The 16,098-nt window shown below is 34.2% G+C and overlaps 3 protein-coding genes across 7 annotated transcripts; 2 read left to right on the top strand and 1 right to left on the bottom strand.

Annotated features, from left to right (window-relative positions):
* The first annotated feature begins 3,560 nt into the window (after positions 1–3,560).
* On the top strand, positions 3,561–6,958 carry LOC124184956 (serine/threonine/tyrosine-interacting protein-like). 5 transcript variants are annotated; one of them, XM_046575230.1, is made up of 5 exons: positions 3,561–3,683; positions 4,665–4,766; positions 4,977–5,128; positions 5,568–5,756; positions 5,925–6,958. In XM_046575230.1, exons 1-5 carry the CDS (start codon positions 3,645–3,647, stop codon positions 6,133–6,135), a joined length of 693 nt encoding a protein of 230 aa, XP_046431186.1. In that variant the 5' UTR covers positions 3,561–3,644; the 3' UTR covers positions 6,136–6,958. The 5 variants fall into 5 exon arrangements, with proteins under 5 accessions (XP_046431186.1, XP_046431184.1, XP_046431188.1 ...); XM_046575228.1 differs by lacking the exon at positions 3,561–3,683 and adding an exon at positions 4,061–4,258; XM_046575232.1 differs by lacking the exon at positions 3,561–3,683 and adding an exon at positions 4,075–4,175.
* Positions 6,959–7,048: 90 nt separating this feature from the next.
* LOC124184979 (NPC intracellular cholesterol transporter 2 homolog a-like) lies at positions 7,049–9,921 on the bottom strand. Its single transcript, XM_046575273.1, has 4 exons — positions 9,562–9,921; positions 9,154–9,267; positions 7,551–7,732; positions 7,049–7,213 (listed from the first exon to the last, which is right to left on the bottom strand). The coding sequence occupies exons 1-4, from the start codon at positions 9,632–9,634 to the stop codon at positions 7,130–7,132; spliced, it is 453 nt and encodes a 150-aa protein (XP_046431229.1). The 5' UTR covers positions 9,635–9,921; the 3' UTR covers positions 7,049–7,129.
* A 679-nt stretch (positions 9,922–10,600) lies between these two features.
* On the top strand, positions 10,601–13,893 carry LOC124184991 (protein transport protein Sec61 subunit gamma). Its single transcript, XM_046575291.1, has 4 exons — positions 10,601–10,759; positions 10,988–11,096; positions 12,380–12,482; positions 12,627–13,893. The coding sequence occupies exons 2-4, from the start codon at positions 11,003–11,005 to the stop codon at positions 12,634–12,636; spliced, it is 207 nt and encodes a 68-aa protein (XP_046431247.1). The 5' UTR covers positions 10,601–10,759; positions 10,988–11,002; the 3' UTR covers positions 12,637–13,893.
* Positions 13,894–16,098: the final 2,205 nt, after the last annotated feature.

Genomic DNA, 16,098 nt, shown 5'->3' with positions numbered 1-16,098 from the left:
ATCTGTCATCTTGAATTTTTGAAAGTTGAATTCAGATTTGTAATCAGCTACGCCAAAAACCGTAGAAAACTATCTTCTTATAAAAGTTGACACAGCACAACGATGTGTGAGTCGAAGGGTTAAAAAGAAAACAGAACTTCAGCATAATTATCAATTTCTAGTAAAACTAAGAAAAAAGTTTTTTCAGAGTAGCAATAGAATATCGTTATTTGTTTCAAAAAACGTTAGCAATCAATATTCTCCATAATAGCACTGCCTACTATCAAACTGACACTGTCGTTTCGTGCTACCTCTGAAACCCTCAAACCTTTCTAATTTGAAGTATTTTATGATGCAAAATGTATATTTCAAGGTATCCTGATGCGGCATTGGACATGAAATACCTTGTCTGTATTCCACTATATGTGTTCTGTTCCAATTTGAAAACACATGCCATTCCCAACTTATTATTTGATTAATGGTATTGATGACATGGATTATCATCAGAATGCTGATGCGTAAAGCCTCCTGAAATATTTATCTAGTTCTGCCTTACGCAATTTACCGGTGAACTGAAGGATAGCAAACTCCCGGAACTCAGTTTTAAGGATCGTATTGCACGCAAAGAAGTTACAGCCAGTAGAGAAAGCAAAGGTTTCCCTGTTAGCATACAACCAAATAATACGTTATTTCATCGGTTATTAAAAGAATTGAAATTGAAGTACAAGTTTCAAAGTATATCGCGTAAGATCCACGGGAAAATATTGCTATAAGTAATACGAAATTTATTGCGATCTATAACGAAAACTTCTCCTGTGACGAATGCAGTGGTAATAACCCAGCGTGATTTGCAAACATGATGTAAAAACCGTTTACTCAACTCGGAATATTAATTGGAAAACAGCATTAATTTTCTCACGAGATGGCATAATAATTTCCTTGCGAGTTGAAACGTTGCGTCAGTCACACCGTAGATATTATAGTCTAGCCTATTGACAGTCGGGCAGCAAAAACGATGAATTTATAAATAATTTCGCCTCAGCTTAACCCGGCAGACTGGACTGGCTTCCCCTATGCACTTTCAACAGCTCCAACTCGAGCGGTATTTGATCTCTGGAGTCGGCATTAGTTCACGGAAGAACGTCAGTTTGATCAGTCGAATTTTACTACCTGTACAAAATGCATAAGCTGCATGGAAATAAATGAAGGAGAATATCTTTTTTCAACTTCAAATACAAACGTTACTGTACATTTTTTTTAACCACTTCGAGACAGAAAGTCGAGAACGAAAGTCCAAACAGCGAGAAATAATTGCGTTTATAAAAAGTAAAGTATCAGACATGCAGAGAGATTGTACTTGATTATTATTATTAGATGTGATTTTAACTTAAACACGACAATTTTGAAATAGTCTCTTTCCGCGCCATTTTAGTGACATCACTCTTCAGTACACCTACACCTCATCATCTTTGCAAAAAAAAATGTCATAAGTTGACAATTCTTCGGAATTGTTGATAATATAATTGATTAGTCCAAACCAATAAGGGCAAAAAGAAACGCTTCGTAATTTAGTTTGATGTCGCAAAAGTAACACTAAATAAATTTTTTAGACAAATCTCACAGGCAAAATTGAGAACGCGTTCTACTTGAGCAAGGATTAACTATGTATAACCAAATTCATATTTCGAGATTGCAACACTCTGCCAATTTCTATGATTTCATGCAAATGGTTTTCCTAATTTTCTCCGTAACTCCCTAACTTTTTACAAAATTCTATAATAGGCGCTGCAAATTTTTCACGATATTAATAGATACTCATAGGCTACCTGTAGCTGTCTCAATAACCTTCATTTTTCCGATAGAGTGAATGTGTAACCCGTTGATTGATCAACTAATTTCTCTCGACCAATCATCGTCGGAACTAACTGTCGCAAAACCAGTCTATGGAATTTTGTCGGACGGTATGCTGTGTCGGTATAATAAACTGGTTGGATACGCGGAATAAAAATCTACCCAAGCTTTTAATAAAATTTTCTCAGTAACGCCTCTATCTTTAAATAAGCTTCCATCTTCACGGTATCGTCTGCTACCATATATTCAACCTGCATAGCAGACGGCACAGGCGGGCTTGAATCTGTCAGAATTCACCTCGGAAGGTGTACCTTCACCACTTGCCCCCACACTTACGGCTATTCACCAAGCCCACAAAAAATAGGTCTAGCATATAGTATGAATGTAATTACAGGCCTTAGTGCTACTGCTATAGATATGATGTAGTTTATGTATTACAAGTATGGTTTACGCGTCTTTTTTAGCCTATGTTCCATACTTTATGTAATGCTTTCTATATGACTGTACTATGAAAACTCTGCGAACAGTCCAAAAAAGCAAATTAACGGTCTAGTACTCGAAAGTTTTTTTTTTTTTTTTGTAGTCCTTGATAAAAGAAAACAACAATAAACTATACTTTTGGCACATAAAATATAGTGTGCAACAAGGAGGCAGTCTCTTTATGTCTCGCGTATTAAGAACATAAGCTACAAAGTACCTAGAATTTTCTAAAAGGGGTTCGTACGCAATCGATATTTGAAGAGCGCCGGTGCTGAAATGCAGCACCCGGTGTTCATTCCACTTTTTCTCAGCACCGCGCGAATGCGCTAACGAATTATTGTTTTTTATTCAGGTTAGGGCGATGCGCAACCCACGCGAACGATTTGAAGTGATTAAAATTAGTTCAGCTATTTACCACATTAGTTACGGTCAGTCCTCTGACACACGCTGCTAAAAGTGGTTCGAAAATGTCCTTCGATTCTGCCGCCAATCTCCACCACTAGTAGCGATAGTAGTTGTCTGACAAGCTTGCGCGCGGTAAGCGAGGGCAGCGAGTTTTTTTTTTATATTGTTAATTATAAAAAATAATTCTTTTACTGGTAATTTTGATATTTTCTACCTAATTACTTCGCAGTGCTGGTTGTGCAAACGACGTGCAAGCGATTGACACGACAACATATCCGAAATTCAATGAGACCTTCGCATAATACCATTTTCAAAAACTGGGTGCTGAAATTCAGCGCCGATAAACAAGAACGAGTGATATTTTTCCTATTCAAACCACGCGCAAGCGAGCTAAGCTGCTTTCAGTCGATCATATTGACTTCGGGTGCTAACTTTATCAACCTAAAAAAGTAATGCATGAGATGATTGCCGAGATAAAGCCATCTTCGAGTGCGTTCCGAAAATAGTTGGCAACGCTAAAAACTCCTTAGGACAGAGGCAGAGCTACTCACGAACTCGCCAGCACAAAAGAGATGAAAGATTCGTGACAGCACTGAGAGCTGAAATCGGAACGCATCTTTCATAATTAACAAATTGTCACTAGAGTCCCGAAACACCAATGGACGTCGATTCACTCTGGTGCCATAAAATTTATGAATCAAAAAACAAAACGCATGTGTTGGCTCAAGACCAAATCACAGAACGTTTGAGAAACATGTGGCACTGCTTATCCGATCGAGTCCTTCCTTCTCGTACAACTACTTATCCACGGCTGTGTCTACCGGTAGAATATTGTAAATGGCCGCCGTGTCAATAAAATTTCGTTATGTCGATAATCATTTCCTTATATTCATTCATTTCCAATTATTCGAACCGTTCAAATTACTGGTATGTTATCTGTAAATGAGAACAACCTCCTGTACGATGAAGTAAGTATAAACTGGGCCACAACTTGAAGCCGGGTTTGTTGAAAAGTCAAGTATTACCGGGACATTATATTCCGAATTTCTACCTTACCCTCAACTACGCCACGAATGAGATGCATTTCGTATTCTAGTTAAAGCCATAGACCTTATACTCCAGGAGTACGCATCTCAATGGCCGCTCGCGAGACTACACAAGCCGTCCAACCGTCAAATGCTATCTCTCTCGCTCTGGCACACTGTCTAAAGTACGACAGACACAGGGTTCGCCTTGAGTTCCGTGACCCTCGTTGCCTTTACCCAGTCTCGAGAGTAGCCATTGTGATACACAATGTCTATGGTCAAAACAGGTTTAGTTCGCCAGCCAATCCTACTGTTGGGTTGATTGCAAGCAGCCAATGATTGGTGCAAACTTGATTGACCAAATCTGTCTGACGGAATTTCATGGACCTACACGAGTATCTATTTTGTTTGCATATTTTTCCAAAAATCGACTAGGTGATTCACTATCATTTTCATGTATCTATGTTATACCTATACGCCAGAGCAAAACCGGAGCAAAATCATATTTGAAACTCTTTGTACGGCGCCGTTGGTTGAGTTGACTTCAAGTTAATTACTCAAACTAAAAGGATGAAATATGTCAGAATGTCTTTCAAACCGGTTGTATTGTAAAAACCACTCATTATCGACTATAATGTCCACCACGAAAACTGAGCAGGGGCAGAGCCTTGTTCGTAGTATTAAATCTTATCTCTTAAATTTAGGTTAATTTCCTCATTTCTCGACGTTCCTTACGAACTAATTAATGGTTATGTACCTGTCAAAACAGTAGCAAGATGTTCATTCGATTGTATGAATCGCTGTTCCCTTTATTTTAAGATTTCTGTAACTATTAATATATTTAACATTGCGCAGTCACTGCAATCTTTCAATTCGTAATTCGTTATGTGATAGAGTTCACCAATTCTTATAAATTCGCTCTAGGAAGAGACTGGCGGCAATAATCAGGATGAATACCCTCAAATTCCAATTGAAGCCATGACCCCTCATGATGAATGGACTTACACAATGCGGCGGAAAATGCAGGTCTGCTTAAACATGATGAATTAGCTTTGTCCACCAATGAATTTGCACATTCATTGCTGAACCATATTTTATAAGAATTAAATTGATGCTGCAACTAGCAGACAAAATAAATGCTAGCTTTTGTTGCCCCTTTTAACATTGCAGTACGACATCTTCAATTTAGTCATAAATTTTATATAATGTTAAACAATGTTATTCCCATGATTTCAGGAGATAGTTCCCGGTCTTTATCTCGGCCCTTATAGCGCCGCGAGTCCTTCAAAATTAGAATCGTTGCTGGAATATGGTATAACTCACATAGTTTGCGTTCGTCAAGATATCGAAGCACATTTCATAAAGCCCAACTTTCCTGACAGATTTCAGTAAGTCAAAGTATTCAATATTCTTATAAATTATCAACACTATCTGGATAGACAAGACAAGGACGCAAAATGTTGGTTCTTTTCACCCTTTACTCTAGCATTGTAACTCAGTAATTTCAGTACCAATATTTTTCCATCTTAATCTTATTTTAATTAAATTTTTCACCATCTCAAAAATCTGTTCCAATTTTTGGAAGCAGTTTTTTTTTCAAAATACTATTCCATTGAACAGAAATTTCACTTGCAGAACTTGGATAAAATTAGGCTCAAAGTAGGAACTCATTTTATCTAATGAATCTAAAGATGTCATATTTTGCATCATTATATTGAACGTATTGAAATAAACTGTTATGAAAAAACACAATCAGCTTGTGTAATGTTTTTACAAATCCGATGGAAAGGTCAATTTGTATTGAAAAATGGATATCTTTACTTGCAGATATCTTGTACTGGATATAGCTGACGCAGCTCACGAAAATATAATACAACACTTTCAGAAAGTAAAAATATATATAGACGATGCTCTGAGTTCCCGTGGTCGGGTTCTGGTACATGGCAATGCAGGAATATCCAGATCTGCAGCATTGGTATTAGCCTACATGATGGAAACCTATGGATTAACGCTGCGGTAAACCTATATTTTTTAATTCAACTAATGATTACTATTTACTTTGCTTCTGAAATATCCATCATTTGATCATTTGAATAACGAATCAGTAGCGAAATAAAATTAATTGTTTATATACGTCGTCAATCGCGTAACCCGTTCTGATTATAAACACCACATTTATTATAGAAGAGCCTTCGAAATAGTACAAAGGCGAAGATTTTGCATCATTCCGAATGAAGGGTTCTTGGCACAATTGAGAGAATTTGAGCCTATTTATCAGGCACAGAAAACTCTCAGACACGGACAGCAGAGTTCAGCAAGACAGAGGAGCAAACGTACCATTCACCAAATGGACACTGAACAAACAGATGAACAACCTGATGCAATGGATAGTTGATGTAAACTCTAAAAGTATCAAAATTCATACACCAAATCTTAATCAACACCTAGGAACACAAAAGTAATCCGATCTGTACCGCCGTATTTGTGTACGGAATTGAGTTCTGGTAATGTAACAAGCCAAACCACGTTCTGGTCAAAACGCAACGTACTCAAATTCCTCATAAAGTAATGTTTATTCGACATCTTACGTTGAAAAAACATACGCGGAACAACTGTTTTTAATGTTAGTAACTCTGCAATAAAATAATTTCACGCATAATATTAATTAATGATTAAAAATTACAAAACCTAAAATGGGCGATCATATTTTGATATAGGGTATATAGTAGCATCGAGTACCCCTTTGGTGCTGCTTACCATATTCGCCAGCTAAAATATATACCGTACATAGAAAATAAGACCAAAATCTACTGCTAGAAATGATGTTCACGTTAATGTTTGTATTATTTACCTGGTCTATCATCGCACCTTAATATTTGTATTTAAAAACTGAATTTATGTAATTAGATAACTTTAAGTTGAATAATGCTACCTTATGTACTCTGTTTTTTATTTATTGATAATTGAAGTTTATTTGCATATGTAATTAATCATCTACAAAAGAATACACATAATATTTTCAAGGACCCTGCTTTTCTCAACTCCTTGAAACTTGGAATTCTAAAGCCTGTGTGTTTAGTGCCAGTAACATAATATAAATAAATATGTGCATATATTCTTGCTGACACTGGACGATATAATGATTTGATAGTAGAGTCACATCCGGCCACGATATCAATGTGTTGATATCGCCAGACCAAGAAAAAACCAGTAGTAATTAAACCACTGTTACCACACTACTGGTTTGGTTTTTACTTCTCTTTTGCTAACAATTATCTAAATTATCTACCTATTAACTACAATAACTATTTCTAATACCACAGTAAAAAATATTATTTATTAAATCTGTTACGAATACATAATCACAACATAGTTATAAATTCGTATTTTTATCGTATTACAGCCGGAAGTTTGATACAGACAATGTCATTTCCATCTTGATCTTGAAGTTCCCACTTGACTTTAACGGATACCTATGAATGATATTCATATTAGGCATTAGTACTTTATACATAAGGCATACCCGTAATGTAGGTGTTTTGAGGCAAGGATACTGATTTCATTAAGAGCTGAAGGCACACCAAAACTGCGGCATAGACTTTATATGGTAGTTCTGAGCTTAGCGGTGTAAACAACCACTTTAGAGATCGAAAACAGGAGTCAAGTTACTTTTTCTTGCCTGTGCTAGAGAAAGATATTTATGTCTGTTTCATAGAGGAAACCTCCTTGACATTTACACCATTTCTATATCAACTAGTTTTTCACTTTCATTATTTGCAATTTATTATTATATACTTATTCTGAACTAACAGAAGGGTAACGTGTGGATACTGGTAGCTCTGCCTTGTATTTGTAGCTTTGGCCCTTCCTCATGGGACAAGTTATCCCAGACTTAGAGTATTGGCATGCGTCAGCATTTGGCAGATCAAAAGGTATGGGCACAATCATAACAGTGCCATGTACTACTGCTTTCAAGTCGGTAGCATCTTCGTCTGAAAATATTTTACTTTTTTTTTGTCAAAATTGTGAGAATATGGGTGTATTAATTATATGACTATGCTTTCAAACAGATGAGCAGAATAGTTATTAAGAATATTTATTGAGAATCAAATGAAAACGAATGAGAAAGACTATTTATCATATAGTTATGATTGATGATAAAAATTTTCGTTGGTTTCCTCGAAAATTAGTACGGGAAACACTAAAGAAAAATGGCTATCCCAAAAAATTAATTAGACATCTACAAGAACCAAGAGTAGATAAACATTACAACAGCTATAATGATGATAATTGTGCAAACAACAATGAAGAATGTATAGAATCAATTCCCTTTATTGAAGGCCTATCGCATAAGATAAAAAACATACTGCGTAAGGAAAACATCAATGTGTCATATAAAATCACCAACACTCTAAATAATTTATTTACATGTTTAAAATCAAAAACACCTGCGCTTGAATAAACCAATATTATTTATAAGATCAATTGCGCAGATTGCAAAAAATGCTACATAGACCAATCTTCGCAACATTTAAAAAAAGGATCGCTAATCATAAATACGATATCAAAACACATGATCCAGACAGATCGGCATTAGCGTATCATGCATTGGTTGAAGGACACACGTTCAATTTTGAAAATATTATAATATTAGACAAAGAGACAAACTGGCACAAAAGAATTACAAAAGAAATGATACACATATCAACAAATAATACTGTAAACAAAATAACTGACATTGACAATCTAAGTCACCTTTACATAGATATTTTATAAGTCGCAAAAAACATATGTAAGAAAGGTCATATAAACAAAGTGCCAGCTCAACAATAACCATCTATACAAATGTATGAAATTAGATCATTGTTGTTATAATTAACATTAAGGGGGTCGGAATGACAGACGGATAGTCACTTCCTTCTGAAACACCATGTAAGCAACAACTAGTAAGCTAAGGAATGTCTAAAAATGCGACTGTGTAATATATTATTATGTTATGACAACCTAACAATAGTAATTAATTAGAGGCATTTATGTATAATAATTTTAATTGAAAGTGATAATTGCTAAATTTATACCTGTAAAATTTATATATATATATATATATTATTTTTTGTTTTTTTAAAATTTTTTTAAGAAACCTGACGATGGCAGTCGGGTTCCTGCCGAAACGTCGTAATAAAGACATCATTCTCTATGAACTGCATCTTGTCATCACTGACTATCGAAACCAACAAAAATTTTAATCATACAACCAATACAGGCACGAACTTCTAACTCACATATAGTTATGATGTTCGGCTTAGTGCGAAATTATACTTTTACTGATTTAGTATTACTTTATTTAATTGCGCTAAAGTTTATCGAAATCAATATAATTGCATTTCAATAATGCATTAAAATATCAGCTTACATGTTGTAAAGTCAATTTCTATCGATGCATTCTTTCCTTTATGCAAAACACAGGGTTGGTCTGAAGTGTCGCAACCTGCTATTTGAACTCGGCTGTAACTCCCTAACTTGGAACCTGTAACAAAGAGAATGTAGAAAATCGAAACTTTTTTTCTCACATATTAACTGCGATGTGGAAAATTTGTCAATGGCGATAACATCTGATTAATACTTTTGTTACAATATCTAAACATAATCGATCAGTTATGCAATCATTTAGTAAATATATCATCTATGCGTCATAACAAAATGTTTGCACAGTAAAAAGATAAATATAATTTGTGTAAGAATTGCACTCAAGTATTGTCTTTAATACTTCATAAATTCGGTGAAGCGAAAAATGGGTAATAAATATTGAAATTATACAAACCGCAATCGAGAATTGGAACTCCATCCGCAATGGATGAGAAACAGAAAAGAGCCACAAAAATTAACAGTAACATGTTAACGCCTTGACAAACTAACGAACACTGACGGTGACGAGAAGAGTCGCAGTTGGCGAGGTTATCAGAAAACAGAGGAAGTACGTGATATCATATTCTTTATTCGTCGAAACGGGATGTACACAGCATATTTTCGAATTTCAAGGGTATCGGGATCAGTTCAATTAGTCAGCGGCGTTAATCTTTTCGTGCCAGGTAAACAATACATGAATCACGAACAAATGAATAACAACATTTGGGGATTGTACTGTGGACGCTTGAGATATCGACTTGTTGCCACTCATAATCTTAAAAGTGCTCAACAAAGCATTAAAAAATTCTTCATAGGAACATCTTTTACCGGCGTAATCAGTTGCTTGGTTGATAATACGTGAAACCGCTAATACCCCCAAACCCGGCCAGACCCGACTAACTGTTACGAAAAATGACCCAGGATTATCAGTCTTCGTATATACTCAGTCATCGCATTATAGTTGTCTACTCGCGAGAAAGTTGCAAACAAGAACCGCTGAATCGCCACCTATAGTCGAAATTCGAAGTATATCAGTGAGCAGCCCCTTACGTATCTGTCATTCAACCCACGCTGCAGCAGCATGCAACATTCGTACCCAATTCTGCCGTAAATTCAACCCACGCTACTATGCAGCATGCAACAATCATGCCGAATTCTGCTGTAAAGTGCTACCGAACCACGGTCTTGCATGATCACCCATCCCGTCAATCTCGCGAAAACTGCAGCCGAAGTTATGAGAGATACAGATATATATTCAGGTTGCTCCGTCTCTCTCACACAATGAGGTGTGGAACGAGATACATTATAACCAACATATACCTCTCTCTCTCTCTCTCTCTCTCTTTCTCTCTCTTTCTCCCCCTCACTGCTCCGCTGCACTTTCTGTAACCGAAAAGCTACCTTCAGTAGTATATGCTCCAAGGACTAAGCCCAACAAGCCATTGTGGCACGCGACGCTTCCGTTTCAGTTTGTGATCGTAGTGTCACGTCAATCGAACCGGAAGTTACGTATTTCTATACGTCGTCCACGTAGCTGGTGAAATTAATGTCAGTGGTGGTTTTTCGTCAATCACAGAGAACAGTGTTTGAAGTAAACGCAAGCAGTAAGCAACGTAAGTAAATGGCTCGTTCAGAAAAATTACTTAATCATTTTAAATAAATAAATCAAGTACTTATTTATCATTATTATACTCATGAGGCGGAGCAATTTCACTTCATAACCTTTAAATATACAAATTAATACACGTTCAATTTACACCACTTTTCACATTTATACCATATGTATCTACTCAGTTTTTGATTGAAATGATTCAGATATTTTAACGTGATTTTAACTATAGAAAACACAATCAACGATGGATCAAGTCACGAAATTAGTTGAACCTGGCCGCCAGTTTGCCAAAGACAGCATTCGTCTCGTCAAAAGATGCACAAAACCAGACCGCAAAGGTATTTAAACCTACCTTGTAACAATCATTTTTAGTTTGCCGCACCACGTTACCTTATAGCAATTAGATTAATAGGCTAAGAAATCTCAGAATTATGTCAGATCTAAAGTTGCCATATATTAGCCAAAACTTGTTACTACATCCTTATGCTAATAAAAAATACTGCTTGAAGCCAACTAAATGAATCTAAACGCCAGTACGTTTTGAAAATTAAAATACAATCAGGAAATTGTCAATTAAAATTACTGTCCTAAAGCAAGAATTTCAGGAGAGTCAGTACTTCCATTAAAAAAGTATAACCTCAGAGTCAAGTATAGCTTCAAAGATTTCTATTTATCTTTTTCTGCACATATAAACCAGCTTCTGATTAAAAATTTTAATCAATGAATGTTCAATAATATATAACAATGTGTTATAAAAGAGAATTTGACTAGAATTCATATTCTTGGTATTATGCATAGACTTGCTATTTGAGCAATGCCGAATGCTACATTATATTCCTGATGCTATTTACATATAATTTTAGATATACAACTGTAATACTGATCACATCCATTTCAAAGTTGGTTTTTACATTGATTAAAATTTCTTTTTGCACAACACAAGTGAACATGCTTGAAGTTGTGTGTAAAAATCTGAAAACTAAAGAATTCACAAAACGTTCCAATGTATTTTTCTCCACCATTAGAAGAACTTGATTATGTCAGAAATATTAAATTCTAAATTCAATCAGAACCCTGACAAACGAATTCAACTGAGGTAGATGAATCTTAATTATTTAATGGATATAACTCAAATACTAAATATAATGAATTTACTGGTTTAAAAATGTAATACTAGGTAACAAAAATATTTTCATACAACTTTTTGTGTTGTTATTCATTGGAACGAAAAAAAGACAGAATTTTAAACCAAGTTGTAGAAGTAAAAATAAACCAAGTCAACGCGTGTTCTTTCTCCCTACAGAATATAAACTTTTTTTTCATCTTTCGTTATTGTGTTATTCTCAAAGACCCTTGCAAATGTTATTGTCATAACTATAATACTTTTGGTAAAAACCAATTTTAGATTGTATCTGTGGTGCAATGTAAATATTGCTGTAGTTCATATTTTGGCACTCACGGTTACAGATTAATTTCAAAATCGTCGAAAAGCACATCAGACTGTGATTTTCTGATTTCTCTAATATGAATACTATGTGAGATTTTAAAAGACCAACATGGCTATAGAGTGACTTTTTAAGTATCAAATATTTTACACAAAATTGTTATATTTACTTTACAGAATTCCAAAAGATAGCTATCGCTACCGCCATTGGATTCTGTATCATGGGCTTCATTGGTTTCTTCGTGAAATTAATCCACATTCCCATCAACAATATCATTGTGTAAGTAGTCCTTTACCATGGGAAATTCATGTATCATTTATCTGCAATATTTTGGTAAATCAGTCTTTTATCGGTCCAGTTTCTCAATCCAATCCCAATGGCACTGTATACTAATTATTATTTTTCTTTTAATTTCTGTTACAGAGGCTCATAAGGCTAGGCTACAACTGAATTGTTTTAACTCTTAAGGTCCATCAATGTTAATTTTCCCACCACCACCCCACCCATTCTCCTCCTCCCGACCTCTTTAATTTATATCAACGAAATTATTATGGCTGAATTACAGTATGTGATGATATGAGTGTGTGAAAATGAATTTTGTAATAAAACTAGTATTGAACAAAAATCATTTCCCGAGTAATTTGTCCTTTGAGTAACAGGTATAATGTGCAGTGAAAAAATTTGCAATTTGTAAAGATAATGGGAACGAGGATGTAAATTGGGAATAAAAGTGACAGTTCAAGGCACTTTTACACTTTTATTTAAAGAATAGAATTTTTTTCTTCAAGTACAATACATAGTAAAATTTGAAAAGCCATTTTTTCCATTGATTTAAAAAAAATTTCAGGGCAATTTCACTTTTCAATTCGTTGATATCTTTTTCAACGGAAAAATAACTATCGCATGGGAACCCATAGCCAGGTACTGAGTATAGAAGGATATAAATATCAATTCAGCCACTTTATCCGATTGATGAAAATAAAAATTGGTATTAAATATTTTTGTAATAGAAAAAAATATATATATAATATATTATGTAAATCATACTTATAACTAATGTGCATTGCGTATCACGCTGGCAGTATGCTGTGAACAAATATCTCAGGGAGTTATTTTTTTTTTTTTTATATTCCTTCAATTAAATTGATACCATCAAATCGAATAAAAGGTTTGGCAATTAATAGATTATATTAGACGAAGTTTAAAGCTAGGAAGCGTTAAAAAAACAAAACCATTTGAGACTCTTGACATATATGGAGATTTCTTTTAAGGAAAAATAAGCTATCTCCAAATAGTTATCGAATCTCCTGCTAAGGCAATGCAACGTCATTTAAAACATTGATAAATTTGAAAGAAAAAATGTTGTAATCTATCATTAAATGGTGATAACGTTTCATGGAAGCATCTAAGTCCTTGGACTTTATGCGTTTGTTTTCGTTTTTTGTGTGATTTTTTTTTCTCTACAAGCATTTCGCTAGTATGCAATTAACTAGTTAATTACGCGAATGCTCAATCATCATCATTCAAAGTGTGTTTGTAACTCGCAACATATTTCCTCCATTGATATATTCTTCAAGAAAAAAAAAAAGTACATATACAAATAATGGTCTTTGAACATTGAATACAAAATCTCGCGAGAACAAGAGTGACAAATTGTTGATCGTAACGACATGTTGAGGGTATTTGAATTGATATCATAACTAACTAATGTACCTCGTAAAAATCAAAAAAATAATGCCAAATCTTTCCTTAGACGTTCGATTGCATATACGTACAGCAAAATAAGTAAGGGACAAGATATAAACCGGCTGAAATTTGTTCGTGTTACAAACGCACTTTAAAAAAGGGTAACTGCTACCCACAGTAATAATGAGGTATATCGTTAGGCACGTGGTTCTCTGAACATTTAATCAAATCGGTAAATGTTCATTGATTATCGACAAATTATAAAATACGTGTACATATATTATATAACATATTAATATACATACATTTATATGTGTATATATACACTATAATTATTAAATACTAAAATTATTGTAAGTATCTCTTGAACGTTGAATTGATTCGTTAGAAAACAATTATTAAATTCAAGTGTCAACAAGTTTTCCATACACTGGTGTATACTTGAATCAGCTTCGTCAATTGGGAACGAGAAATATATAATATATTTCGGCAAAATATTGCTTGCGTAATAATTTTCTGCACAGCACTGGTACGCTTAGAAGGATTGATTTTAAATTTCTTGTCTCTCTCGTACTAATTACAGCAATTCTTGTCACACATGCGCGAATATAAAAGTAACAATCTAAAAAACAGTATATCCCTAAAATCGATACACATGCACCACAAGTATACATACATACAAACAGGCATTCATACATAATTGAATATGAAAAGAAACATCAAAAGCTAGGCCTCTGTACGTCTACAGAAATGCATTTTTTAGATATTGAAATATGTTAGTCTGGAGCAGGACGACTAATTTTCAAAATGGATCCAAGAACCTCCGAATCACTCATTGCGACGCCGCATTTAAATTTGCAGCTAACATTATATTCGACTAGAGCTCACTCACCAACAATGGCATCAACGTCACACAAGCAAGATTACGTAAAACGATTACTTTGCAAGTAGAAATTATATCATGTACATATCACTACAAGTGACAACATTCTATCAAATATATACTTATACTCGTAGTGCGAAATGTACGTTAGTTTTCAGTAGCCAAATAACAATATAAGACATAGTACGTAAAAGTGTGTTTGCAAATGCAGGTTTGACTATCGAGCACGCAATTCGTAGCTTGTATTCGTGTAACAAGGCATTCGAAAATTAAAAAGTCAAGTCTGAAAAAAAATTAGCTGTAGTTCACATAGGTGTACAGTAGCCACGATGTAGTTTTTGCAACTGTCAGAAAAAAGGAAAAATATTTATATGTTATTTCAATATAATGATGATCGTAATTTCATATTCGCACATCTAAAAAACGCATTTCTTTTATCTACAATGTCAAAGCTTTTAGAATATCGCAGTAGATTTACTACAAAGGAATGTTTGAAAGTTCATTAAAATAAAAATTTTACGATTCTTATAATATGAGTAAAAATAACGAGTTTTCAAACGCCATTACTGTAGTAGTAATAATCAGAGAAAAAAAATACTAGAATGAATCTCGATAATTAAAAAATATTATTATACACGTATAGTCTTACCGCTGAATCTAAGAGTATAGGGAAAGAGTGCTCGCTATTAATCTTAAATTTGGATTCATAAAATACTTATGTCACTAGTGACATCGAGTACAAGAATTTACCATAAATCCGAAACAATACCTTTTATCTGGAAGGGACACTTGTATCATAAGTTCGAAAATTTAGGGTCAATTTTGAAGAATATGAATTCGTATTTCAATGAGTAAAAGTGAGTTTATCAGAAGCATTGGTTTTCTTCCATTTTATGAAACAATTAGCAATCCCCAATCGCTAAGCGCTTTTGTGCTGTATTTCCATAACACGCTTCGTGAGAATTGACCACAATTTCATTATTGAAAAAAGAGGTTGCCTTAAATCTATTAATTTTGTTTATAATTTTTAGTCAAAAAACACGATCCAGTAATGTGACTAGGTTTTTTCATCCATAATACAATGCGTGAGCTTGTTACTAATTATCTCATTATTTCAAAATTGTCACACTCTAATTTCATATATAATGAAGAATTTCAGATTGGTTTCCACTTTGTCACTTTAAAATTGAATACATTTCTTCTTATCTTTGTAAAATGAACCACGAAATTTTCGAACTTGCGAAATACAATGATCCTTTTTATTCATTTTTGCCATTGACGGAGAAGTTATTATCAATAGTTAATTACGTTTGAAATCGCATTTGG

The sequence above is a fragment of the Neodiprion fabricii genome, chromosome 6 (assembly GCF_021155785.1).
Source record: "Neodiprion fabricii isolate iyNeoFabr1 chromosome 6, iyNeoFabr1.1, whole genome shotgun sequence".
In the NCBI taxonomy this organism is placed as follows: Eukaryota; Metazoa; Arthropoda; class Insecta; order Hymenoptera; family Diprionidae; genus Neodiprion; species Neodiprion fabricii.
This window is presented reverse-complemented; position numbering and strand designations above follow the sequence as displayed.